General features: G+C 33.0%; 1 protein-coding gene and 2 long non-coding RNA genes across 8 annotated transcripts; 2 read left to right on the plus strand and 1 right to left on the minus strand.

The window, feature by feature from the left end:
* Positions 1-1793: 1793 nt before the first annotated feature.
* Positions 1794-4047, minus strand: LOC148765860 (uncharacterized). Its single transcript, XR_016029111.1, has 2 exons — positions 3914-4047; positions 1794-3866 (listed from the first exon to the last, which is right to left on the minus strand). It is a non-coding gene; the product is annotated as an uncharacterized LOC148765860 (long non-coding RNA).
* Positions 1888-23867, plus strand: LOC105972593 (uncharacterized). Of its 6 annotated transcripts, none has more exons than XR_016029106.1 (9): positions 1888-2028; positions 2608-2696; positions 2854-3366; positions 3789-3942; positions 4046-4091; positions 4602-4698; positions 4809-4907; positions 5294-5642; positions 23724-23867. It is a non-coding gene; the product is annotated as an uncharacterized LOC105972593 (long non-coding RNA). The 6 variants fall into 6 exon arrangements; XR_016029110.1 differs by lacking the exon at positions 23724-23867 and having other exon boundaries at positions 2854-2915; positions 3055-3153; positions 3858-3942; positions 5294-5621; XR_016029108.1 differs by lacking the exon at positions 23724-23867 and having other exon boundaries at positions 1901-2012; positions 5294-5621.
* Positions 8435-11418, plus strand: LOC148765861 (uncharacterized). The gene is made up of 2 exons (XM_088812125.1): positions 8435-8549; positions 8654-11418. The coding sequence occupies exon 2, from the start codon at positions 8829-8831 to the stop codon at positions 11349-11351; it is 2523 nt and encodes an 840-aa protein (XP_088668251.1). The 5' UTR covers positions 8435-8549; positions 8654-8828; the 3' UTR covers positions 11352-11418.
* Positions 23868-25570: the final 1703 nt, after the last annotated feature.

The following is a 25570-nucleotide window of genomic DNA, read 5'->3' on the forward strand; positions in this document are numbered from 1 at the left end:
AAAGGAAATTAATAAAAGAATTTTTATTTTGTTTGTATTTTATTAAGGTTATTATAGTCTTTTTATACTGAATTTAATAAAAAAATTAATTTGGTCTTGCCCTAAGTAATTTTCGTCTTGCAAATAGTCGCTGCCTATATATAGGCATCTGCCCTTTTTTTTTGCCCATTTCTTTTCCATTTTCTTTTGGCCCAGTTAATGTCAAAACTGTATCGTTCCAATGTCTCGGTCCAATCAGCATCTCCATTCTTTTCTTTTTCATTTAATTTTGAAGTTGCTCGACCGCGACACGCCTGCTTGATTTTTCCTTTTCATTAAATCTGCTTGTTCTTAAACGACGTCGTTTCCCTGCAGGCCAACAATTTTTGACCTCCACCAACAGTTGCTGACCGCCGCCGCTTCCATGCTCGCCACCGCCGCCGCTCTGTTCGATGCCCACCGCCCTGCCGCAAACATCACTTTCCACCTCTTTTTCATCCAATTGCTGATTTGCTCTTTTCCAATCACATCCGAATTGGATAACTCAGGAATTGTAGGATCATTACCGTTGGGTGCACCGCCCTTTTCTCACAGTTATTATATGTTCTGTAATTATTTTGTTTGCTGCCGCTTTCAATTCTTGGCGATCATATTCAGCTCAGTCAGTTTTGTAACACTTGTGACGCACTTGAAAGATAATGTTTATCTTGTAAGATCTCTGTAAACATCAATTTGTCTCTATATTATGATAATAGCTGCAAGTCATTTGTGGAAACTGGTGATATCAGTTAGACACCAGGATCAGGGCCATTATAAATGTCCTGTTTGGAACTTTTACGACCAATTGGTTGTTCCTTAAATTCTTTTACACTCATTTGATTTGTTGTCTATCCTGACTCCACTCAAATACATATATATAGGTTCGACTTATTTGGTTTACCCTGGGGCTGTGCATTCTCGGTTTGAGCATTCACTTGGGGTGTATTGGCTGGCTGGTGAAGCTATCAACAGATTGAAAACCTTTCAACTAATGTCTTTATAATATTGTTATTGATAATATAACTGAGAATAAGGGCCTTATGCATGCTAGCTTTGCAGGGCAGGGAGCTTGATATTGATCATTTTGACACACAAACTGTTAAAATCGCTGGTAAATTAATGTGTTAAATTTGTAGTCATTTATTTGCGGTCATGGCTTTCATTCATTTGTTTGCCTTACCAATTGTTGTCGGTCTACTGCATGATCTGGGTCATGGGCCGTTCAGCCACATGTTCGAGCGTGAATTTCTCCCACGGGTTCTCCCTGGCTTGGAATGGTGATTCCATATATCTTTCTTCCATGTGATAATATGTGCTGCCCAAAAAAAGAAAAGAAAAAACATCTAGATAATTGCATAAACATGTATCATCACTTGCTGAACTACTTGTGAAGCAAATAGTGAATAATTTTTGCAGGTCTCATGAAGAAATGTCTTTGAAGATGATAGACTATGTCGTAGATGAACATAATATCGATATTGATCCTGAAAGTCTTAAGAAAGTGAAGGTTTGATTGCTAACTCTCCAACTCTCTCTTGTTAGTATGAGTATCCCTAATTACTGTAGAAACTTGTACAAGTTTCACGATTGAAACTCTCTTGCAAGCTGGACTTCCAATAGAAGCCTCACGAACATAGGCTAATACTGAAACAATATGCATTTCTAACAACCCTTTTTTCCATGCTAATGACCTTTAGATAATAATATAGCAGTTTGCTTATGATACAAGACTGCTATGCAGAGTTATTACATTGAAAATAAAGGTTTCCCTTCCCTCAATTCTGCGTAAATAAAATGAAATATTCTCTATTAAATTGCTTCGACGAATTTCTTTTATGTTTTCTACAGTTTGCATTGCTACTCAAATTGAAATAAATAATTTCGATAGGTGCGTTGGGGAGCACATGCCTTTGGTTCTCACTTTCAGTTCTTAGCTATTTAGATGCTCATATAGATTTGGTGGATTATGCTCTTGGCCGGCCGTGCATCTTTCGGTGAATTACCTCATTGGTTGGCACATTTTTTTGCTTTTGGCTCCATACATTACGTCCTGCTTTTTCGCCATGGATTCGGTTTGTATGTTTTTTTGTTTCTTTAGTGTCGGGAAGTCCTTGTCCCTTTGGAATTTTTTTTATTATGCCTGTGGAATTTTCTTTCAGTATTGTGCAGCTATTTTACCTCCTTGTTTTTGTCAAATTTATATTTTATGAAAATGGCAACTCTTCCAGCATGCTTTCATCAGGCAATTGTTTGTTTGTTTCGTCTCCTCCTTTTGTAATTACCTTTCATTTGTTAGCTCTTTAGGTGTTCGCATGTATTTTGTTGAATCGTTTGCCTTCTTATTTGAGCGTTCATGTCATATTTATTTGTCTGCTTGGTATGCCGTTAGTGCCCCATCTGTTGTTTCTAATTATGCACTTTCTTTATCATATTAGTTTTTTTTCCATCAGTGGAATGGTTAACTCTTCTTCAACTTGAATAAATGCTTTTGTTTGTTGTCTTTAAATTACTCGGTATATTTATCATATCAAGTTCAATTAAATCTATTTCAGTAAGCTTTTGCTAAATTCCGATGTTTTATGTGTGTAGTGCAAAAGAATCAGCGGCTGATGGGGAGAAGAAACCTGAGGATGTGCTTGTCCGGGAAGCAGGAATGAAGTTAGAAGTTAGATTCTCAGGTGAACTAATATCAGTTCTCATTTTATTAGTTTCATTAATTAATAATCCTTAGGCGATCTTAAGACACGCTAAAGAGAATTAGCGTAGGTGGAATTTTCTGACAGTTCCATTATCACAACCTACTCTTATTTTTATCTGTCCTTTTTTTTTCTTCAGATTTCACTTTAAAAACGTTTACTCGGTATGTATCATCAAAAATAAACCACCTTTTTTAGCAGGTATTTTTGGTAATTTGTATGTGTTACTTTACATTGTATCTCAGTTTTGAACTATTGATGTTTTTTTTTTTTGTTTTTTCTTTTATTTTTTATGTATGTTGGCAACGTTTAGAGCGCTTGTTTTGTTGTTTTTTTCAAGGAGAACTTCCAAAATAATCTACGGCCTTATTGGAGATGTAGGAGGTGTTCTACTAAATTCAGGTTCAGTATTATTTGAATTGGGTTAGAAGCGAGCTTTGTACACACCGTCTGAGATCGCCGCAGTTTCTGTTGTCTGAACTCTCACCCTCTTGGTTAATTCTCTTTGATCATTTGTTAATATCATTCGCTTGCATTAATTTTTTTTAATCTACAACCCGAATTTATACATTTATCTATTTTTTGCTCGATTTTTCTTGCATGTGTATGAATTGATTTTTTTTGCAGTCCTTTGGGAATTACGTTTCGTTAGGTAATAATGCTAATCAGTTCCTATATTTACCATTTAATTCAATTATTTTTCCATGTGTTTCCCTGTACGTTTCGTCAATATTGATGTGGCTGATATTGGTTTCTGTTTAGGTTGATTTGACACTGTTCTTCTTGCTGTTATGCATTCGTTTTTTAATATGCTCTCTTACCTGAATTTCCTTGTCTTGATTAACTTCTACTTTTACTATATGTTTGCATCTCCTTTGATTTTATATCTGCTGCGTACTGTAAATTACATAGAATTGTTGACATATCTGCTCTTGCGATGGAGCTGTAATAATATTTTTTCCCTTTTCTCTTTTCTTCTGGAACACGCTCGATCGGCTGCTGTTTCTTTTGGCTTTTCTTTCATCGTTCTCTACTCACAAGCCTGCATTTTTTTTTCCTTCCTTTATTTCAAAGATCCTCTCTCTTCGACGGCGGCAACCCCGTCCAACCATATATACGAAGCTACAAGTTTGGACTGATCAGTGTATGTTTCTTGGTTTATGCAGCTTCAAGATGGTGATCTGGCTTTTCTCGACAACCAATGGCGCCTGATTTTTTGCCAATTCAGGTATGTACACTTCTCCCCTTTTCTGTGTGTGTTATAGGTTTTATTTTTCGGTATGAAATACTGAATTGAAATGTTTGAGCCTCTTGTTTTCCTCTCATCAAAGAATGTAGACCGCACAACAAAATTTTCAAGGGGAAGAAGAGAGGCAGGTAAAAAGAGCGTGTATCTATAATCTTTTACAGCATGATGTTATTTTATTTTTCCATTTTTTGTGATATTTACCAGCAATATGATTATTGGTGCTGGTTTTGAGCAACAATTAAGTATTTACTTTATCTTCATCGTGCTGAATTTTGATTTTCTACATGTTGATGAATGAACAAAATAGAAAAAAAATATTTTAAAAACAGCGGGTATCTAAATCTAAATCTGAACTTGTCCACGTTTGTAAACAATAGAGTATTTTGTGTGTGTGTTAATGACCTTGATTACCTTTTATATCTTTACAGCTTCATTCGTGCGACGAATTTTCACCCACCTTTCCTTCTTTCACTTTAAATCCATCTTAACTCATAAATCTTCAATGCTGCTTGTTCATTTACTTTTCAACTGTGCGGCTGCAAAACTTTTTCGAACTATTGGCTCCCTGTTGTTGTTTGGTCAGTTCATAAAAATTTGATGAATACAATTGATATTATTTGTTTCTTCACTATTTGCAGGTTCAACCTCGTAATTACGATTACGCTAGGCCTCTTGTTCGTTTATTGTCATGTTGACGTTGGTGATATATAATGATATTACAGTGCAAAATTTACGGTGTGACAAGTTAATTAAAAAAACATTATCCTGCGCTTTATGTTCTCTTTTATTTAAGGGATCATTACGACTCTAAAATCCAACTCACCAATGCTACTCTTTATTTGAAGGACCGCGGGTTGGATGATTACGAAAAAAATTCGACCATGATTCCCTCACGGCAATATTTCAAACTTGGGGTTGCATACATACCTCTATTTGGATCCGAGGTACGTCACTAAAATTCAGCTTCAAACGGACTATTACAAGGAATTTTGAATTATGTGATCTTTGTTATTTATATATCTTACAGATTCTCTTCTTTGACTACAAACTCACACAACAATATCAGTTGTTACTATTGTTTAATATTCTTTTCATATGCTGGATAAAAAGTCGGAACGAAAAAGATAAGGGTTTAAATCTCTGTACCTTTTTTTAGTTTTCGTATACAACAAACATAAGTTATTGTAGACAATTTTTATAATGCTATTATAATTTCTGCTCAAACGTAAAAGCAATGGTCCATGTAACTCATAATCGACTTGCATTTTGTATGTTTTGTTATGTTATAGCCAGTAATTGCTCTAACTAAGCATTTTCTACTGTTGGACAGCTAATCTTGCGTTGTAACCATTTTCATTTGAGCTTGATGTTGAGAGATGAAACAGCACGATGCCTCTTATGCAAGGGATTCTTTGCTTATGGCTTCCAAAGGTTGAGTCGTGGTGCAGGTGACTCTCTTCTATTTTCCTGTAATTTTCTCTCTTTTTTGTGTTCACCCAATCTAATTTTATTACTTTCTTCATTCGCAACCATTGTTTCCTTTGTTTTCTTTTTCTTCGTGTTTTCTATGTTCAATTACAGGTTAGCCCTTTTTTGGTGTTTCGGCTTCGGCTTGCTGTTGCTCTCTCTGTTCGTATACAGGTTTGCCGCTTGTTCAAGAATTATATTGATGTCTTCCAGTGAAGTTTACTTCTTATAGCTAATTTTATTCGGCCGAGTGAATTCTCAGCTGGAGTTGGGTTCGTCCGCATCTGTAGACGGCACCACTCTGACGAGTAGCTTTGCACTTCCGACGACTTCGTTTGACGTTCGACTTCATTTGTATTTTTTCCTTATGATATACTTCTTGTACATTATCCTTCAAAATTTTCGCTCCCTCTCTCCACCACCTCCTTATTTCCCGGCCTCCGTCGACTGGACACACGAGGCATAAATTCCGGCGGTTTTCGATTTCTCATATTTTCCAATTTCCTCTGCGCATATTGGTGCTTTAGGGAAGTGGATGAATCGCTGCTCGATCTCAAAAGGCCTTCCCTATTTCCTTCTATGATTGTTTCTTTTGTTGAGGAAAGCGGATGAAATCGCTGCTCGATCGCAAAAAGCCCTCCCTCTCTTCTATGAATAAAAAGCCAATAACGGCCGGTTCACTAGCCGTTATTTGCTTTTTTTTTGAATTTTTTTGATTTTTTTTTTTAAATCCGGGTGAACCGTCGGGCCGGCCCGGCGGTTCACGGTTCACCATTTCTTAGAACCGGGCCCGTCCCGGGTAGGACGGGCCGGTTCACGGGTCCGGGCCGGTTCACCCGGTCAACGGGTTGGGCCGGGTCGTCAACGGGCCGATTCGGGCTGGTTCCGGGCCCGAAACCGCCGCATGGCCATGTCTAACGGCCAGGCCCTCGATTTTCTTTCATTAATTCCGGCCTCCAAAATAAGGCTCTCAACAACTTCTACTTCAATTTTATATGGGTGATAAAATTGTTGAGAGTCTTATTTAGTGGCCCGAATTCAGAAAGACCCCATGCAAAATATATTCCATTAGAAATGACAGAAGAACGAACACCCACAGAATATTTGATATTCATAACTAAACACACGATTAATATATATAATATTAAAATATATCAATGGAGGAAGAAGAACAAAATACGACTATTGAGAGCATTATTTTGGGGTCGAAATTCGGTACATGACAAATTTTGAAGTTGCAGGCTCATCGGGCCAGCCCGAAAAGAGCGGTCCGATCAACCATGTATCGGAATTCATCCACCCAAAAAATGCGGTTACATGTGGAATTATCAACCATGTATCGGAATTCATCCACCCAAAAAATGCGGTTACATGTGGATTTGCATTAGCTCTAGCTAGGTATTAGAGATAGACTGCAGAAACGTGTATTTATAGTAGAAGATGCAGTGCAATTTATTAATGGAGAATCTTTTGTCGTGATATTTACATTGAATATCGAATTATGTCACGTGTAAAATTGATATGATTTTTTATCCCTTAGTTTTTTCTGCTAATTTTCAATGAATGGACTTTGCTATAGAAGATTGGAATGGAAGATTTTCGATACTATATTTGTGTACATATTTTTACTAATAAATTGATTGTTATTAGTTATTAAAGAAAAATAATTAAAACAAAATCGATTGTTATAGCGCGTAGATTTTCTTGGACTCGTAACTTTTAAGTGTGAAAATTAGAAGAGAGATCAAAATTTACCATTTTCAGCGGAAATAATTGTTTTTCCTTCTTTAAATGAAAAAAAACTACCGATTCAATGTAAAAGAATCCTGAATATTATGTAATCGAAATTTCAAAAATTGAAATGAAACTTTTATATTCTGAAATCAGAAATTTTTTATCTAAACCAGCATAATAAAATGCATGATAATATATATATATAAGACCTTATATTAGAACTGCCAAAATTTCGATGCTAAATGTCATGTTTAAATAACATGGATCTCTATTCTTTAATTTGACAATAAACATATACTAGTTTGTAGTATTTTAGGGATAATTAAGACCTTATTTTTTCTTTTTTTATTAACTACCTAAAACATTATACTAATCTCCGTAAGCTACTAACTTTATTGGATAATAGCATTTGTTTGCGAGTTTGAGTTTTTAATTGTGCGTTTGGGTTATGTTGAATTTTGTAATCAAACAGACGTTTTATTTGATACTACACCCGGTGAAATATATCAGATAATTATTAACCGTTAATTTACACATAATTATACACATCTATGTGTATACGTGTTTAGTGAGAAGTTATTTCATATTTAGTCGATCAATTGATGGCTTAATAATAAAAATAAGTAATCATCAAATAATTCTAACATTCGGAACTAGTAAACTAATAAGGTACACAAATATAGTATAAAATTTAAGCATTACAATTTGGAAGCTTCTATTGCAATTTTGTTTATGGAAAAAGTTTAATAAATATTACATTTCAGTATCATTAGTTTTGTTAGCAATTATTTTAATGACCATTTCCCACTATGCACAAATTAAATCCAACAACAATTAAACTTATGCAGTTATTTTAAAAACAAAAAATCAAGAAAACCAAAATCAGGATTTTGTACATGATGACGTAATCAAACCACATCTTCACTATAAATTATTCAACCCTTCGTCTTCTTCTTCAATTCATCTCACATAAGCAACAAAGAAAATACAAGAAACCATTCATTTGGGCTTTAATATAATTAATATTTATATTTATATATATAATGGCGAATGCAGGTCCATCAGTCTCAGAGCCGGCCTTTGAGGGAAGCGAGAGATGCATTGGCTTAGGGCCCCACCTTGATGAGGGGCCCCCAAAAAAAAAAAAAAACTTTATATATATATATATATATATAAAACGTTTTAAATATTAAAATATAAATAATTTGAAAGTGGGGCCGCTGGTAGTCAGAAAAAAAGTTTGGGCTGTGTGTTTATATTTAGAATATATATTTTTGTTACTGAAAATTAGGGATTTTCAAGACTTTAATACTATAAAAATAAGAAAAAGAAAACAAATCCCAATCTCATCTTTTGCGGAGGGCAGGGACCACGAAATTCACCAGGCAAGTTTTCTTCTTCTTTTTTCCCTATTTTAATTTAAGTTTTTTAGGTCATTTATTTTTAAAATTTATTATTATATTGAAACACTTAGTTTTTTCTAATGTAGGTGAAATATTGTTTGGGGATAATCTGAACTTTCTTTGTTCTTGAAGAGTGGATTATTTCTTCGTGCCTGCTATTTGTGCTTTTAATTTTTGAAATTGCAAATTGGGTGGTTGTGTTCGGATTGTGGCTATATAATTCTTGGGTGAAATTGTGTTCTTGGATTTTGATTGGTAATAATGGGCCCTAGAAAATACATGTGTGGGAATGACAAGAAAAAGAAGAAGCAGAGAATTGAAAATTTGACTCAATCACTAGCAGGGTCACTTGATAAGTTTATTAGCAGGGAAAAAAATACAGTTGCTTCAAGTTCAAGGTTGGATGAAAATATCAGGAATACTGACTTTTCGGTTGAGACAGAAAATAATACAAGTATCAACGAAGAACAAGATCGCTCGAATGAAGATAAAGAATTGGTGAGTGAAAGCAAAAATTCGAACGAGGATTATCAAGATCAAGATTGTCGCGAAGATTGTGAAATGAGACCTTTGAACATTTATGATCCAGGGAATTGGGATAAGATTGATCACAATCTTAGAAATATTTTGGTAGAAAAAGGCCCAGTTAGAATAACAGATGATGATATTAATTTCCCAACAGACGAAGGTAGCAGGCATTTTTCTCGTATATTTTATGTTCGAGATCTACTAAATGGGGAGAAAGAAGATAGAAAATGGCTAGTATATTCACTTGTTGCGGATAGAGTATTTTGTTTTTGTTGTAAATTATTCAGGCAAGATAAATGCAATTCTCATCTCACAGCTGAAGGGTATAAGGATTGGAGAAATCTCGGTAAGCGACTTAAAAGTCATGAAACTAGTAGAGATCATCTTACTTGCATGAGTAAATGGATTGATTTGCAAATAAGATTGAAAAAGAACGAGACAATAGACAAAGGTCTGCAAGAAAGAATCAACAAAGAGAGGGAGCATTGGAAGCAAGTATTAACGAGAATAATTGCGCTTGTCAAAACTCTTGCCAGTAATAATTTAGCATTTCGAGGAAATAATGAAAAACTTGACCAAGAGAACAATGGCAATTTTTTGAGCTTCATTCAGATGATTGCAGAGTTCGATCCGGTTATGCAAGATCACCTTCGACGTGTTAAGGATGAATCTATTCGTCATCATTATCTTAGTCATAAAATTCAAAATGAGTTGATTCATATGTTAGCTGGTGAAACTAGAAGTGCAATTATTAAAATAGTCAAAGATGCAAAATACTTTTCCGTAATACTTGATTGCACTCCTGATATCAGTCATGAAGAACAAATGACTCTGGTAGTTCGATGCGTAGATATTTCAGCTGTGCCGATAACAGTAAAAGAGTTTTTTGTGCAATTTGTGAAAGTGAATGACACAACTGGCTTGGGACTTTTTAATGTACTTAAGGATGCATTGAAGGCTCTTGAACTTGATATTGCTGATATAAGAGGGCAAGGGTATGATAACGGAGCGAATATGAAAGGAAAACACAAAGGTGTTCAGAAAAGACTGCTAGAAGTCAATCCGAGAGCCTTTTATACACCATGTGGTTGTCATAGCCTAAATCTTACACTTTGTGATATGGCAAGTTGTTGTACCAAAGCTGAATCATTTTTTGGAGTAGTTCAACGCATTTACACCTTATTTGCATCTTCTACAAAGCGGTGGGATATTTTGAAACGTCATGTGCAAGAGCTTACACTTAAACCATTATCTCAAACTCGTTGGGAAAGTCGTATTGGAAGTCTTAAAGCTATTAGATATCAAGCGCCAAAAATCCGGGATGCATTACTTGACTTGGCAAATAGTGGGGAAGATGCCAAAACAAAGAGTGAAGCTAATTCTTTGGTGATACATGAACTTGAAAATTTTGAGTTCTTGTTTGGCATGGTTATTTGGCATAATTTATTGTTTACGATAAATGTTGCTAGTAAAATGCTTCAAGCTGAAGATATGGATATTGATGTTGGTATTAAACAACTTAAGAGCCTTATTTGCTTTTTTGAAAGTTACAGAGAAACTGGATTTTTAGCAGCAAAGATTGAAGCTATTGAAATTGCAAATACAATGGGAATTGAGCCTGTATTTCCTCAAAAGCGCATCATTCACAAGAAAAAACAATTTGATGAGAGTTCTAGTGAAAATGTGTTACAAGCGGCCGAAGAGAGCTTTAGAGTTAACTATTTTCTCTATGTGGTGGATCAAGCTCTTTTGTCACTTACTACAAGGTTTGAACAACTTCAAATATATGAAGAGAAGTTTGGCTTTTTGTTTGACTTGAAGAGGCTAAAATCTATTGATGATAAAACTTTGAATGATTATTGTGTCAAGCTTGAAGAATATTTGAAATATGACAGTTGCGATATTGATGGGATTGATTTGTCTATGGAATTGAAAGTTTTGAGATGTACTCTACCACAAGAACTTAAAAGGCCAATCGAAGTGTTGAACTATTTACAAGTTATAGATGGTGGTTTTCCGAATACATGGATTGCTTACAGGATTTTGCTAACGATTCCAGTTACTGTTGCGTCAGCTGAGAGGTCTTTTTCAAAGTTGAAGTTAATTAAGTCTTATCTCCGATCAACTATGTCGCAAGAAAGATTAAATGGACTAGCTATGTTGTCGATAGAAAAAGATATAGTGAAGAAGATTGATTACACTTGTGTAATTAGTGATTTTGCTTCAAAGAATGCTAGAAGAGTAATGTTTAAGTAGTTTTTTTTTTTTTTTTTTTTTTTTTGTTGCGAAATTTATACATTGTTATCATCTCTGTTATGGATTTTTTTTGTTATTTTAGTGATTTAATTATAATTTATTAAGTTAATGAGAGATTTGTAAAAAATATATATACAATGAAAAAAAAGTTAAATAATATTAAAATACGTGAGGGCCACATTTTTTTTAGTTCGCTTAGGGCCCCGAAAATGTTAGGACCGGCTCTGATCAGTCTATAAAGCTTGCGCTGCATGCAAGCACCAGCGTAGAAAATGCAATCAAAACTGCGCGCTGGCGAAGTATTTCCCGGCAGAAAAATCCGACGACTATGAAAAAGTGTACAACCTTTTCGGGATGCAAAACATGCTGAAAATACTGAAATCTGTGGACGAAGACGAAAAAGATACAGCTATTGAGAGCCTTATTATGGAGGCGAGAATGAGATTGGAATATCCGGTGCACGGCCACTTTTCGGTGGCGAGAAAGCTTAGTTTTGAGATTGAAAAGGCGGAGAAAGAGCTCGAAATTGTTCGCCAAAAAATTCACATATGTAAAGGAGCGGATAATCGGGCCGGCCCGTCGACTCGTGAAGAGCGGCCCGATCAACCGTGAATGTGTTTTAGAAAAATAAAAACTTATATTAGACGTAGGATGCTCGACCGAGTATTTATAGTGCGTAGGGTGATCGTGTATTGATACGATTTTGTAATGGAAAATCCTCGGTCGAGATATTTACATTAAATCGACTTACGTCACGTGTATAATTAATTGAATGGGTTTTACCTTTTTTATTTAATCCGATCCATCAATTTTTATGTTTTCGTGGTTGACGTGTTCTAATTATCCGTTATTTTTCGATGGAAGTTGCTATGTTTGTTTACGTTCTTTTATAACAATTATATATATAAATATTGTGATACGGTTGTGAAATAAATTAAATTAAATGAATATATAATTTTGACGTTTTATACTTTTTATCCATTTTTGGAAATTTAGCCATTTTTGGAAGAGAAAAGAAAAAAAAAAATTGAGATTAGTTTGCATGTTTCTAGGGTCGAACATGCTACCTACTCCATAAATTAAAATGCTTTTGCCAAAAGAGCTAAAAATAATTCTTGAAAACATTTGTACATATATAATTTAGCTCCATTGGAGGCTCTAAATAACTCTTATTTTTTGGAAGCTCCAGGCGGCGGGCTCACTCACCTTGGGCTTGGGCGGCCTTGCTTATAATAGCATTAGGGCTGTGCGTTGGTTGGTTTGGGTAAAAACCAGGCATAAAACCAACCCAACCCATCCAACCAACTTTAGTAAATATTGGAAACCGTTATCGACCCATTTTACATGGGTTGGGTGATGGTTGAGAACCAATTTGGTGGGTCGGTTGGTGGTTTGGTTGATGGGTCATCCATCTAATTTTTTTTAATATTTTATTAGTTGTTTCAACGCAATATCTTTTATAAATTAAATGTGACTAGTTCAACAATATTCAAAATAAAAGATTCAAAACATTACAGGCATATATATTGCAATTAAACATAAATATTTCAACAAATAATAATCGTCCAAATATTTAGGCTATGTTGTAAAATTAAAATAGTTCAAATTAGATAATTATGTTAGATTTATTGCTTTTAGGATTTTGTCAATATTAGACAATTTAATAAATGTGATATAAAATAGAAATTTGAAATTAAAAATATTAAACATTTTAATTAAAATTAATAAATAATAAATTAATAAATAAAGTTGGTTGGCCGATATTACCCGACTAACCAACTTTTTAGCATATTAGAAACCATTATCGACCCAACTATACATGGGTTGGTTGATATTATCGACCCAACTTAAATGGGTCGGTTGATGGTTGATTATCCATCACAAATTATGGGTCGAAAATGGGTTGGTTGGTGGTTAAAACCGATCCATGCACAGCCCTAAATAGCATACTGAATATTCTCTTAACATCCTCACGAAACACACGTTCGTACTCGGTCCGACTCACCATAGCTACGATAAAGTAATTTTTCCATTATAAAAAAAGTTTGTTATATAAATATTACTGAACAATATATTTTCTTAAATCTGATTTTCAATTTTGTTTTATATATAAGACTAAAAGTTGAAGCCTGCAATTTTTTTTTTAAACATTCTTGGTTATTTGGAATTTTCTTTTAAACTTGTAATATGAAATTTTCGTTAAACTTTGTTAATCAAATTTAAAAAACGAATTAAGAAAATAAAAGATTGGAACCGTGTCATAATTAACTAGAATAATCATTTAAACTCGAAGCTCGAAAAATCCCGAATCTAGCCGTAGAAATCACAGTAAGACATTCCCCTACTTGACAGTTAATTAGTTAATTAGTTAGTACTTTAATTTGAAGGGACTATTAGTGAGAACCCCCTCTAGCATTATTTTAATGAGCGTCTAGCTCATTTTCCTTTATTAGTGAGAGACCCATCTTTTTTTTATTTTCAAATTTACCCTTCCTCTATTCACTACCTATTATACCATACTTAGATGCACTTTTTATTTTTATATTTTAATTTTAATTTTAATTTTCGCTTATTTATTTATTTCTTATTTAAAAAATAATATTTAAAAACAAATATTTTTTATAACTTTCTATTATATTTTTTAAAAATACTTTTTTAGTATTTTTTTATCTTTAGCTAAAACAACTATATTTCAATAAAACAACTAATGTTAAAAACAACTATATTAAACAACTGTTATTAAAACAACTATATATCTCCAACAACTCTCATTTATCAAAATCAACTATTCGATTTGTTAAATCAACTATTTATTAACATCAACTAAAATGTAGTAAAAACAACTATATTACTGTACGAAAACAACTATATTATTGTACGAACACAACTATATTGTTGTACGAAAACAACTATATGTCTGTAAATAACACCAACACAATTTCAACAAAAAACAAACATCCATTATACTATTGATTGAACACAAAATTAGCCTTCAATATAAGAATTCAACCAAAATCTCCAACTAAGAAAATTGAGATTCGAGAATTGGGTTAAAAAAATCAGAGAAGAAGAAGACCACAACAATCAAACGCAATATCAACCCTAGCTCCGATGCGTAGTCTCATCATTCTCCCTACCGAAAATCCTAATACCGTCCATGACGAGAGAATTCCAGGGGTGGAGACCGCTTTTTTTTTCGCGGCGGTGGAGGGAGGAACGCCGATGGGAGTAGACGACGACACAGAGACAGGAAGATGGTTGGAGATGGCGGCATCGGCAACGCAGAAATGGGGAGGGTTGGAGGCGGCGGTTTATAGAGAGAAAAGGGAGAGGAAAATAAGAGAAATAGAGAGAACGTAAAATATGTTTGGTTCTTTTAAATATAACATAGAAGGACAAATTAGGTATATTAGTAATATTAAATATAATATTAATTAAAAAATAAATTATTTAATATAAGGTGGGGGTTCTCACTAATAATGAAAAAGAGGTTATATCCATCCTTATATAAGTAAATGAGTTGGGGGGTTTTCACTAATTATCCCTAATTTGAAATTAGATGTGATGTTCAATAACGCCTCTAATTTAATAATAATCGGAAGCTCGTTTGTAATATTTTTAGCGATAATTCGTATTTTTCGTTTTATTAACTATGTGAAAATTTAATCTCCTATAGCTACAAATTTTATTGGATCTTAGCATTTGTTTACGAGTTTGAGTTTTTAATTGCTGGAGTCGAGCTATCTTGATTATATATTATGTCAACCGATTATAACTCCTATTATTTAGTCAATCGACGACTTTATAGTAACAATCAAATAATAATCTAATGACGAACGTTTTCATTTAATCAATTCTAAAATTTCAAAAAATCAGTATAAAAAAAGGTACACGTACAAATATGGTAGAAAAATTCAAGCAATGCAATTTGCAATCTTTTATTACAAATTATGTTCATAAATTTTTTTGGATATTATTTTAATGAATGTTTCCTAGTTCCTACTGTGCACAAATCAAATCCAACAACAATTAAACTTATGCTGCTATTTCCAAAAATAAAAATCAAGAAAAGAAAATGCAGGATTCTTTCCATGATGACGTAATCACCGCGTCTTCACTATAAATATTCGCCCTTCGCCTTCGTCTTCTTCGTATCACACAAGCGAAAAGATAAATACAAGATATATACTTAATTTTTTTCTATAATTAATATAAATGGCGAACGCAGTTCCGGTAGCCCAAAAACCTTGCGCTGCATGCAAGCACCAACGCAGAAATGCAATCAAAACTGCGTACTCGCCAAGTATTTCCCGGCAGAAAGATCCGACGATTTTGAAAACGTGTACCATCTTTTTGGGGATGCAAAACACATTGAAAATACTAAAATCGGTGGAGGAAGAAGAAAGGGACGCAACGATTGAGAGCCTTATTATGGAGGCGAAAATGAGATTAGAACATCCCGTGCACGGCCACTTTTCAGTGGCGAGAAAGCTTAGCATCGAGATTGAAAAGACCAAGAAAGAGCTCGAAATTGTCCACCAAAAAATTCACATATGTAAAGGAGCGGATAATAGGGCCGGCCCATCGACTCGTGGAGGGCAGCCCGATCAACCGTGAATGTGTTTATGGTAAAATAAAATTTTGTATTAGACCTAGGCTGCTCGAACGTGTATTTATAGTGCATAGGACGATAATGTATTAATACATTTTTTGTAAAGGAAAATCCTCGGCCGAGATATTTACATTAAATCAACTTACGTCACGCGTATGATTAATTGAAGGTTTTTTTCCTTTTTAATTTAATCCGATCCGCTGATTTTTATTTATTTTTTCCATGGTTGACGTGATCGTTTATTCGTTATCCGTTAATTTTCGACGAAAGGAATTGCTATGTTTGTTTTATGTTTACATTATTTTACAGCAATATAAAGATTGTATTGTTACAATTATATGAAATATTGTGAAAGAAAATTTTATTCGATGGAATAATATATAATGGTCAAGTTTTGTTTTTAAAATTTATTTGGATATTTTAATCCTTCATCCGGCTTAGTGAAAATACAGCTTCTTTCTATTAATCTTATTTTTAATTCGATATTGCTTTTAAATATTGCTCGTACATAATTTATTTATTTATTGTTAATCTTCTCTACTATATTTGTGTACATTTTTTACTAATAAATCTATTGTTATTAATTAATTAAAAAGTAACAATAATTATAAAATAAAATTGATTGTTATAATAATTAATAGGCTTTATTTTTAGATGAAAAAACTACTACCAATTCAATTTAAAAAAACAAATCCCGAGAATTATGTAATCGAAATTTCAAAAATTGAAATGAAACTTTTATATTCTAAAATTAGAAATTTTGGATCGAAATCGGCATGATAAAATGCATGGTAATGTTGGTGTCGTAAATGTAATTCATGAACGGAAGAAAAAAAAAATGAAAATTTGAAAATTAAAGTTGAATTGAAAATATGTATATACTAGAATTAAAAGTTTGTTTCATTGTATTAGATCTAGTATTAAAACTGCCAAAATTTCGATGCTAAATGTCATGTTTCAATAGCATGCACATCTAATTTAATTTGATAATAAACATACACTAATATGTAGTATATTTTTAGGGATAAGTTGTTTTATTGGTCAGTAGCATTTGTTCGCGAGTTTGAGTTTTTAATTGTGCGTTTGAGTTATCTTGAATTTTGTAATCGAACATACGGTTTATTTGATGCTACACTCGGTGAATTACATCGTATGATTAATTAATTATTAATTTGCACATAATCACACAAGCACTTCAAGGTATTCACAGCTTTATGTAGACACTTGTAATCCGATCTTTCTCGTATTTTCATACGTGTTGGTAAAATTGAAAACCAAAAATTTGATTGTATGTCGCATAATTTTTTTAATCGTCTATCATGTTCGTGGCGTACGTTTATGTTTTGTTTTTAGGTTTGTACTGTTTCCGAGAAACAATTTGAATAATTACAGATTTGATCCTTAAACAAGAAATGCACCCCAAGTGCGGGTCAATTTATAATTTCTAGTAATCCACTGAAACAGTTTTGAAAATTGCAGAATTGCCTCTATACTTACTCCATCTTCCCATCCGTTCCACCCAAATAGCAAATTTAACATCAAAGTAGATCTTAAGTTAAATATCAGCCACCAACGCAGTATGCTTCGACTCAACTATAATTGCGCATGACTCATTTACGAAAATTCCCAATACCGAGTTTAAAATCTTATGATTTACGATTCAAATTTTACGATTCAATTATTCATACCTAAGTCAATTCAAATGTTAAAATAAATCTTAAATATCGACAAAACGATCAAATTTTACGATTTCCGATTTAAGAAAACAATAATTTATTATATTATTTATAATTAACATGTTATAATTACTATTTTGGTCCCTATATTATATACCATTTTTAGTTTTAGTCCTAAATCCGGATATGCCCCCAAGTGGAGATCAATTGGTAATTTCCGAAAATCCACCTCCCTAGCTGAAAATTGCATAATCACCCCTATAGTTACTCAATCTTCCTGACCGCTCCACCCAAATTGCAAATTTGACCCCAAAGTGGATCTCTCTTTCAATATCCAAAATATCCGCCACATTTATGAAAATTCGCAACACCGTGCATAAAATCGTATGGTTTACGATTCAAATCTTACGATTCAATTCATTCATATCTATGTTGATTCAAATGTTAAAATAAATCTTAAATATCAACAAATCGATTAAATTTTACAATTTTTGGTCCCCATATTATTATATATTTTTTTAATTATGGTCCTTAAACTATAAATGCACCCCAAGTGGGGATCAATTTGTAATTTTTGGAAATCCACCTCCCTGACTGTAACACCTCTGTACTTACTTCATCTTCCCAGCCGCTCCAGCCCAATTACAAATTTACCCCCAAAGTGGATCTCTCTTGCAATATCCGGAATATCTGCGCCACCAACGCAGTATGCTTCTACTCCTCAGCTATAATCGCGTGTGACTCATTTATGCAAATTCGCAATACCGTGTTTAAAATCTTATGATTTACGATTCAAATCTTACGATTCAATTTGTTCATACCTAACTCGATTCAAATGTTAAAATAAATCTTAAATATCAACAAAACGATCAAAGTTTACGATTTACGATTTAAGAAAACTTTAATTTACTATATTATTTTTATGATAATCACAGTCTTGGTGCCTATATTATATACATTGTTTTTTTTAATTTTTGTCCTTAAACCAGAAATGCCCCCCCAAGTGGAGGTTAATTTGTAATTTCCGAAAATCCACCTCCCTGGCTTAAATAGTTGTGAAGATTGCAGAATCACCCATATACTTACTCCATCTTCTGCTCCACCCAAATTGCAAATTTGAACCCAAAGTGGATCTCTCTTTCACTATCCAAAATATCCGCCACATTTACGAAAATTCGCAACAACGACCATAAAATCTTATGATTTACGATTCAAATCTTACGATTCAATTCAATCATATCTATGTCGATTCAAATGTTAAAATAAATCTTAAATATTAACAAATCGATCAAATTTTACGATTTTTGGTCCCTATATTATTAAACCTTTTTTTTTTAATTTTGGTCCGTAAAAAAGAAATGCACCCCAAGTGGGGTTCAATTTGTAATTTTTGGAAATCAACCTTCCTGGCTGAAATAATTTTGAAAATTGCAGAATCACCCCTATACTTACTCCATGCTCCCAGCCGCTCCACCCAAATTGCAAATTTAACCCCAAAGTGGATCTCTCTTGCAATAATCCGAAATATCCGCCACCAAGGCAGTATGTTTCTACTCCTCCTCAGCTATAGTCGCTTGTGACTCATTTGCGAAATTTCGCAATACTGAGTTTAAAATCTTATGATTTACGATTCAGATCTTACGATTCAATCCGTTCATACCCAAGTCGATTCAAAAGTTAAAATAAATCTTAAATATCAACAAAACGATCAAATTACGATTTAAGATATAAGAAAACTTTAATTTATTATATTAATTTTAATAAACTTGTGATGATTACAGTTTTGATCCCTATATTATATACCATTTATAATTTTTGTCCTTAAACCGAAAATGCCTCCCTAGTGGAGGTTAATTTGTAATTTCCAAAAATCCACCTCCCTGGCTTAAATAGTTGTGAAGATTGCAGAATCAACCCTATACTTACTCCATCTTCCTAACCGCTACACCCAAATTGCATATTTGACTCCAAATAGTGGATCTCTCTTTCACTATCCAAAATATCCGTCACATTTACTAAAATTCGCAATAACGAGCATACAATCTTATGATTTACGATTCAAATCTTACGATTCAATTCATTCATATCTATGTCGATTCAAATGTTCAAATAAATCTTAACTATCAACAAATTGATAAAATTTTACGATTTTTGGTCCCTATATAATTATACCTTTATTTATTTATTTATTTATTTTTATTTTTTATATTTTGGTCCTTAAACCAAAAATGAACCCCAAGTGGGGGTCAATTTGTAATTTTTGGAAGTCCACTTCCGTGGCTGAAACAATTTTGAAAATTGCAGAATCACTTATATACTTACTCCATCTTCCCAGCTGCACTACCCAAATTGCAAATTTGACCCTAAATTGGATCTCTCTTGCAATATCCGCCACCAACGCAGTATGCTTCGACTCCTCCTTAGTTATTATCGTGTGTGACTCATTTACAAAAATTCGCAATACCGAGTTTAAAATCTTATGATTTACGATTCAAATCTTACGATTCAGTCTGTTCATACTTAAGTCGATTCAAAAGTTAAAATTAATTTTAAATATCAATAAAACGATCAGATTTTACGAATTAAAATTTAAGAAAATTTTAATTTATTATATTATTTATAATAAACTTGCGATAATTACATATTTGATCCCTATGTTATATACCATTTATAATTTTGGTCCTTAAACCGGAAATGCCCCCCAAGTGGAGGTTAATTTGTAATTTCCGAAAATCCACCTCCCTGGCTGAAATAGTTGTGAAGATTGCATAATCAACCCTATACTTACTCCATCTTCCTAACCGCTACACCCAAATTGCATATTTGACTCCAAAGAGTGGATCTCTCTTTCACTATCCAAAATATCCGTCACATCTACTAAAATTAGCAATAACGAGCATACAATCTTATTGTAGACATCGAAATTTTGAGATAAATTACTAATTAATAACCAAAATAAATCGGTTATTAATTTAGGTCTCAAATTAAAATCCATAATATATTTGGGCTTTAAAATGTCTGGCCCACTTTGCAAGTCGAGAAACCCTAACCCTAGCTCGTGGCTATAAAAAGACGGCTTCGGTGCATCTAAAAATCAGACTCACACAGACACATATCGAGCTCTCAAGCTCACGTCTCGAGCCTCCCGCCTAAAAAAATCATAATATATTTGAATTCGTGGTGTTCGTGATAGGAAATCATATACATTCGATTCCTCGAATTCATAACATATTTAAATTCGAGATGTTCGTGATAGGAAATCATATGTTCGATTCAAGAACAAGCTTTTAAGCCCTTGAATCAAAACTAGAATAGGGGAGAAGAATCAGGGGAATTACGGAGATTGTAATCCACATCGTTTTGATTAATAAATTATTTGTTCCCTATTTTCTTGTCTTGTATTTTTATTATATTTTACAGACTCGAAAATTTGTGGTTTACACTTATAATTTACGATTCAAATCTTACGATTCAATTCATTCATATCTATGTCGATTCAAATGTTCAAATAAATCTTAACTATCAACAAATTGATCAAATTTTACGATTTTTGGTCCCTATATTACATACATTATTTTTTTTTTTTAATTTTTGTCCTTAAACAAGAAATGCACCCCAAGTGGGGTCAATTTGTAATTTCTGGAAATCCACTTCCTTGACTGAAATAGTTTGGAAAATTGCAGTATCCCCGCTATACTTATTCCATTTTCCCAGTCGTTTCACCCAAATAGCAAATTTAACACCAAAGTGGATCTCACTTGCAATATCCGAAATATCTGCCACCAACGCAGTATGCTTCGACTCCTCAACTATAATCGCGGGTGACTCATTCACGAAAATTCGCAATACCGAGTTTAAAATCTCATGATTTACGATTCAAATCTTACGATTTAATTATTCATACTTAAGTCGATTCAAATGTTAAAATAAATCTTAAATATCGACAAACGATCAAATTTTACGATTTCCGATTTAAGAAATCAATAATTTATTATATTATTTATAATTAACGTGTTATAATTACTATTTTGGTCCCTATATTATATCCCATTTTTAGTTTTGGTCCTAAAACCGAAAATGCCCCCAGTTGAGGTTAATTGGTAATTTCCGAAAATACACCTCCCTATCTGAAGCAGTTCTGAGAATTGCATAATCACCCCTATACTTACTCAATCTTCCTAACCGCTACACCCAAATTGCAAATTTGATCCCAAAGTGGATCTCTCTTTCAATATCCAAAATATCCGCCACATTTATGAAAATTCGAAATACCGAGCATAAAACCGTATGATTTACGATTCAAATCTTACGATTCAATTCATTCATATCTATGTTGATTCAAATGGTAAAATATATCTTTAATATCAACAAATCGACCAAGTTCTACGATTTTTGGTCCCTATATTAGTATAACTCTTTCTACGATTCAATTCATTCATATCTATGTTGATTCAAATGTTAAAATAAATCTTTAATATCAACAAATCGATCAAATTTTACGATTTTTGGTCTCTATATCAGTATACCTCTTTTTAATTTTGATCCTTAAACCAGAAATGCACCCCAAGTGGGGGTCAACTTGTAATTTTTGGAAATCCACCTCCCTGGCCGAAACATTTTTTAAAATTACAGAATCACCCCTATACTTAATCCATCTTCCCAGCCTCTCCACCCAAATTGCATATTTAACCCCAAAGTGGATCTCTCTTGCAATATCTTAAATATCCGCCACCAACGCAGTATGTTTCAAGTCCTCCTCAGCTATAATCGCGTGTGACTCATTTACGAAAATTCGCATTACCGAGTTTAGAATCTTATGATTTACGATTCAAATATTACGATTCAATTTGTTCATACCTAAGTCGATTCAAATATTAAAATAAATCTTAAATATCGACAAAACGATCAAATTGTACAATTTACAATTGAAGAAAACTTTAATTTATTATATTATTTATAATAAACATGTTATAATTACAGATTTGGTCCATATATTATATACCATTTTTAATATCGGTCTTTCAACCGGAAATGCCCCCAAGTGGAGGTCAATTTGTAATTTCCGCAAATCCACCTCCCTCGCTGAAACAGTTGTGAAGATTGCACAATCAACCCTATACTTACTCCATCTCCCTAGCTGCTCCACCCAAATTGCAAATTAGACCCCAAAGAGTGGATCTCTCTTTCAATATCCAAAATATCCGCCACATTTACGAAAATTCGCAATAACGAGCATACAATCTTATGATTCACGATCCAATTCATTCTTATCTATTTCGATTCAAATGTTAAAATAAATCTTAAATATCAACTAATCGATCAAATTTTACGATTTTCAGTCCCTATATATTACATACATTTTTTTTAATTTGGTCCTTAAACAAGAAATCCACCCCAAGTTGGGGTCAATTTGTAATTTCTGGCCGAAACAGTTTTAAAAATTGCAGAATCACCCATATACTTACTCCATATTCCCAGCCGCTCCGCCCAAATTGCAGATTTAACCCCAAAGTGGATCTCTCTTGCAATATCCGAAATATCCGCCACCAACGCAGTTTGCTTCTAATCCTCCTCATCTGTAATCGTGTGTGACTCATTTACGAAAATTCGCAATACCGAGCATAAAATCTTATGGTTTACGATTCAAGTCGTACGATTCAATTCATTCATATCTATGTCACTTCAAATGTTAAAATAAATCTTAAATATAAACTAATCGATCAAATTTTCTGATTTTTGGTCCCTATATTACATACATTTTTTTTTGGTCTTTAAACAAGAAATGCACCCCAAGTGGGGGTCAATTTGTAATTTCTGGAAATCCACTTCCCTGACTGAAACAGTTTTCAAAATTGCAGAATCACCACTATACTTGCTCCATCTTCCAAGCCGTTCCACCCAAATTGCAAATTTAACACCAAAGTGGATCTCTCTTGCAATATCCGAAATATCTGTCACCAACGCAATATGCTTCGACTCCTCGACTATAATCGCGTGTAACTCATTTACGAAAATTCGCAATACCCAGTTTAAAATCTTCTGATTTACGATTCAAATCTTACGATTCAATTATTCATACCTAAGTCGATTCAAAAAATAAATCTTAAATATCGACAAAAAGATCAAATTTTACGATTTACAATTTAAGAAAACAATAATTTACTATATTATTTATAATAAACGTGTTATAATTACTATTTTGGTCCCTATATTATATACCATTTTAAAGTCTTTAAACCGAAAATGCCCCCAAGTGGAAATCAAGTTGTAATTTCCGAAAATCCACATCCCTGGCTGAAACAGTTGGGAAGGTTGAAGAATCACCCTATACTTACTCCATATTCCTAGCCGCTCCACCCTAATTACAAATTTGACCCCAAAGTGGATCTCTCTTTCAATATCCAAAATATTCGCCACATTTTATTATCACAAGTTTATGATAAATAATATAATACCTTTAAAGTTTTCATAAATCGTAAATCGTAAGATTTGATCGATTTGTTGATATTTAAGACAACAAATCCACCTCTCGTCCGACACAGTTTTGAAAATTGCAGAATCACCCCTATACTTACTCCATCATCCCAGTCGCTCCACCCAAATTTTACCTAATCGTAAAAAAAAGATAAAAAAAAATGCAGCCTAAAAATCGATATATGAAAGTATGTCGAAAATACATAATACGATAAGTTCTTGTATTCACCCGAGGCACCCGGAACCGCGCATTGCGTGGTGCTCTACACTTGATATATATATATATATTAGGGCGAATGGCAAAAAGGCCCATCACATGGGACTTAAATGCATTTTGGTCCACAAAAAAACAGTCTCTCAATTAAACTCATCCCCATGTCTTTAGTTTATAATACCCTCAATAATATAATTCTTATCAATTCCACCCATTATGCTCTAACTTCCTTAATATTACACATTGACCCCGGATTTAAACAAATATATCACATTAACCCCCAAAACTTTTTTTTTCATGAAATTTTTTTCCGGCCGGTCAACCACCGTTGACCGCCGGTCTCCGGCGTTGACCTTTTTTTTTTCTTAAAAAAAAATATTTTAATTAATATTACTGTTTTGGCTATTAAATTACTGTCTCAGACAGTAATATTACTGTTTGGGACAGTAATATTACGAATATTATTTTCCCGAACAGTAATATTATTAATATTATTGTCTAAGACAGTTAAATTACTGTTGGAGACAGTAATTTAGCATCCAAGGCAGTAATATTAATTAAAATACTTTTTTAAGAAAAAAAAAAGTCAATTAACAGTTAAATTACTCACTCCGACAGTTAAATAACTGCTGGAGAAAGTAATTTAGCAACGAATACAGTAATATTAATTAAAAATATTTTTTTTAAGAATAAAAAAGTCAATTAACAGTTAAATTACTGTCTCCAACAGTTAAATAACTGATGGAGACAGTAATTTAGCAACAAATACAGTAATATTAATTAAAATATTTTTGAAGAAAAAAAAAAGTCAATTAACAGTGATGACATGTTTTTCTTAAGTTTTTTTACATCTTAAGAAATGGATCTTGATGACATGTTTTTCTTAAATTTTTTTACATCTTATATATAAAAGAAAGAAACGATGGGCAACCCTAAGAAACCCTAATGACATTGTTGTAATTATTTATTTTTTAATATTTTTTGTATTAATTTTCTAATTATATTTTCAACAATTATCAAAATTGACACTGAACCGTGAATAATCGTTCCGGTTTCAATCTCCTATTTTTCATCAATATATGTATATCTCAAATCTAAAGGAAATAAAGATAAAAATTATATTTCTTAAATTGATCATTTTTTCATTTTTTAAAATCCGATTCCGTGCATCGCACGGGAAGAAAATGCTAGTATATATAAAACAAAGAAATGCTGGGCAACCATAAAAAATCATAATGGTATT

This window comes from Erythranthe guttata, chromosome 13 (assembly GCF_056151865.1).
Source record: "Erythranthe guttata isolate IM_541 chromosome 13, IM_541, whole genome shotgun sequence".
NCBI classification, from domain to species: domain Eukaryota; kingdom Viridiplantae; phylum Streptophyta; class Magnoliopsida; order Lamiales; family Phrymaceae; genus Erythranthe; species Erythranthe guttata.

Excerpts from the sequence above, each read along its gene's own strand:
- LOC148765861 (XM_088812125.1), top strand. The coding sequence starts at position 8,829 with ATGGGCCCTAGAAAATACATGTGTGGGAATGACAAGAAAAAGAAGAAG.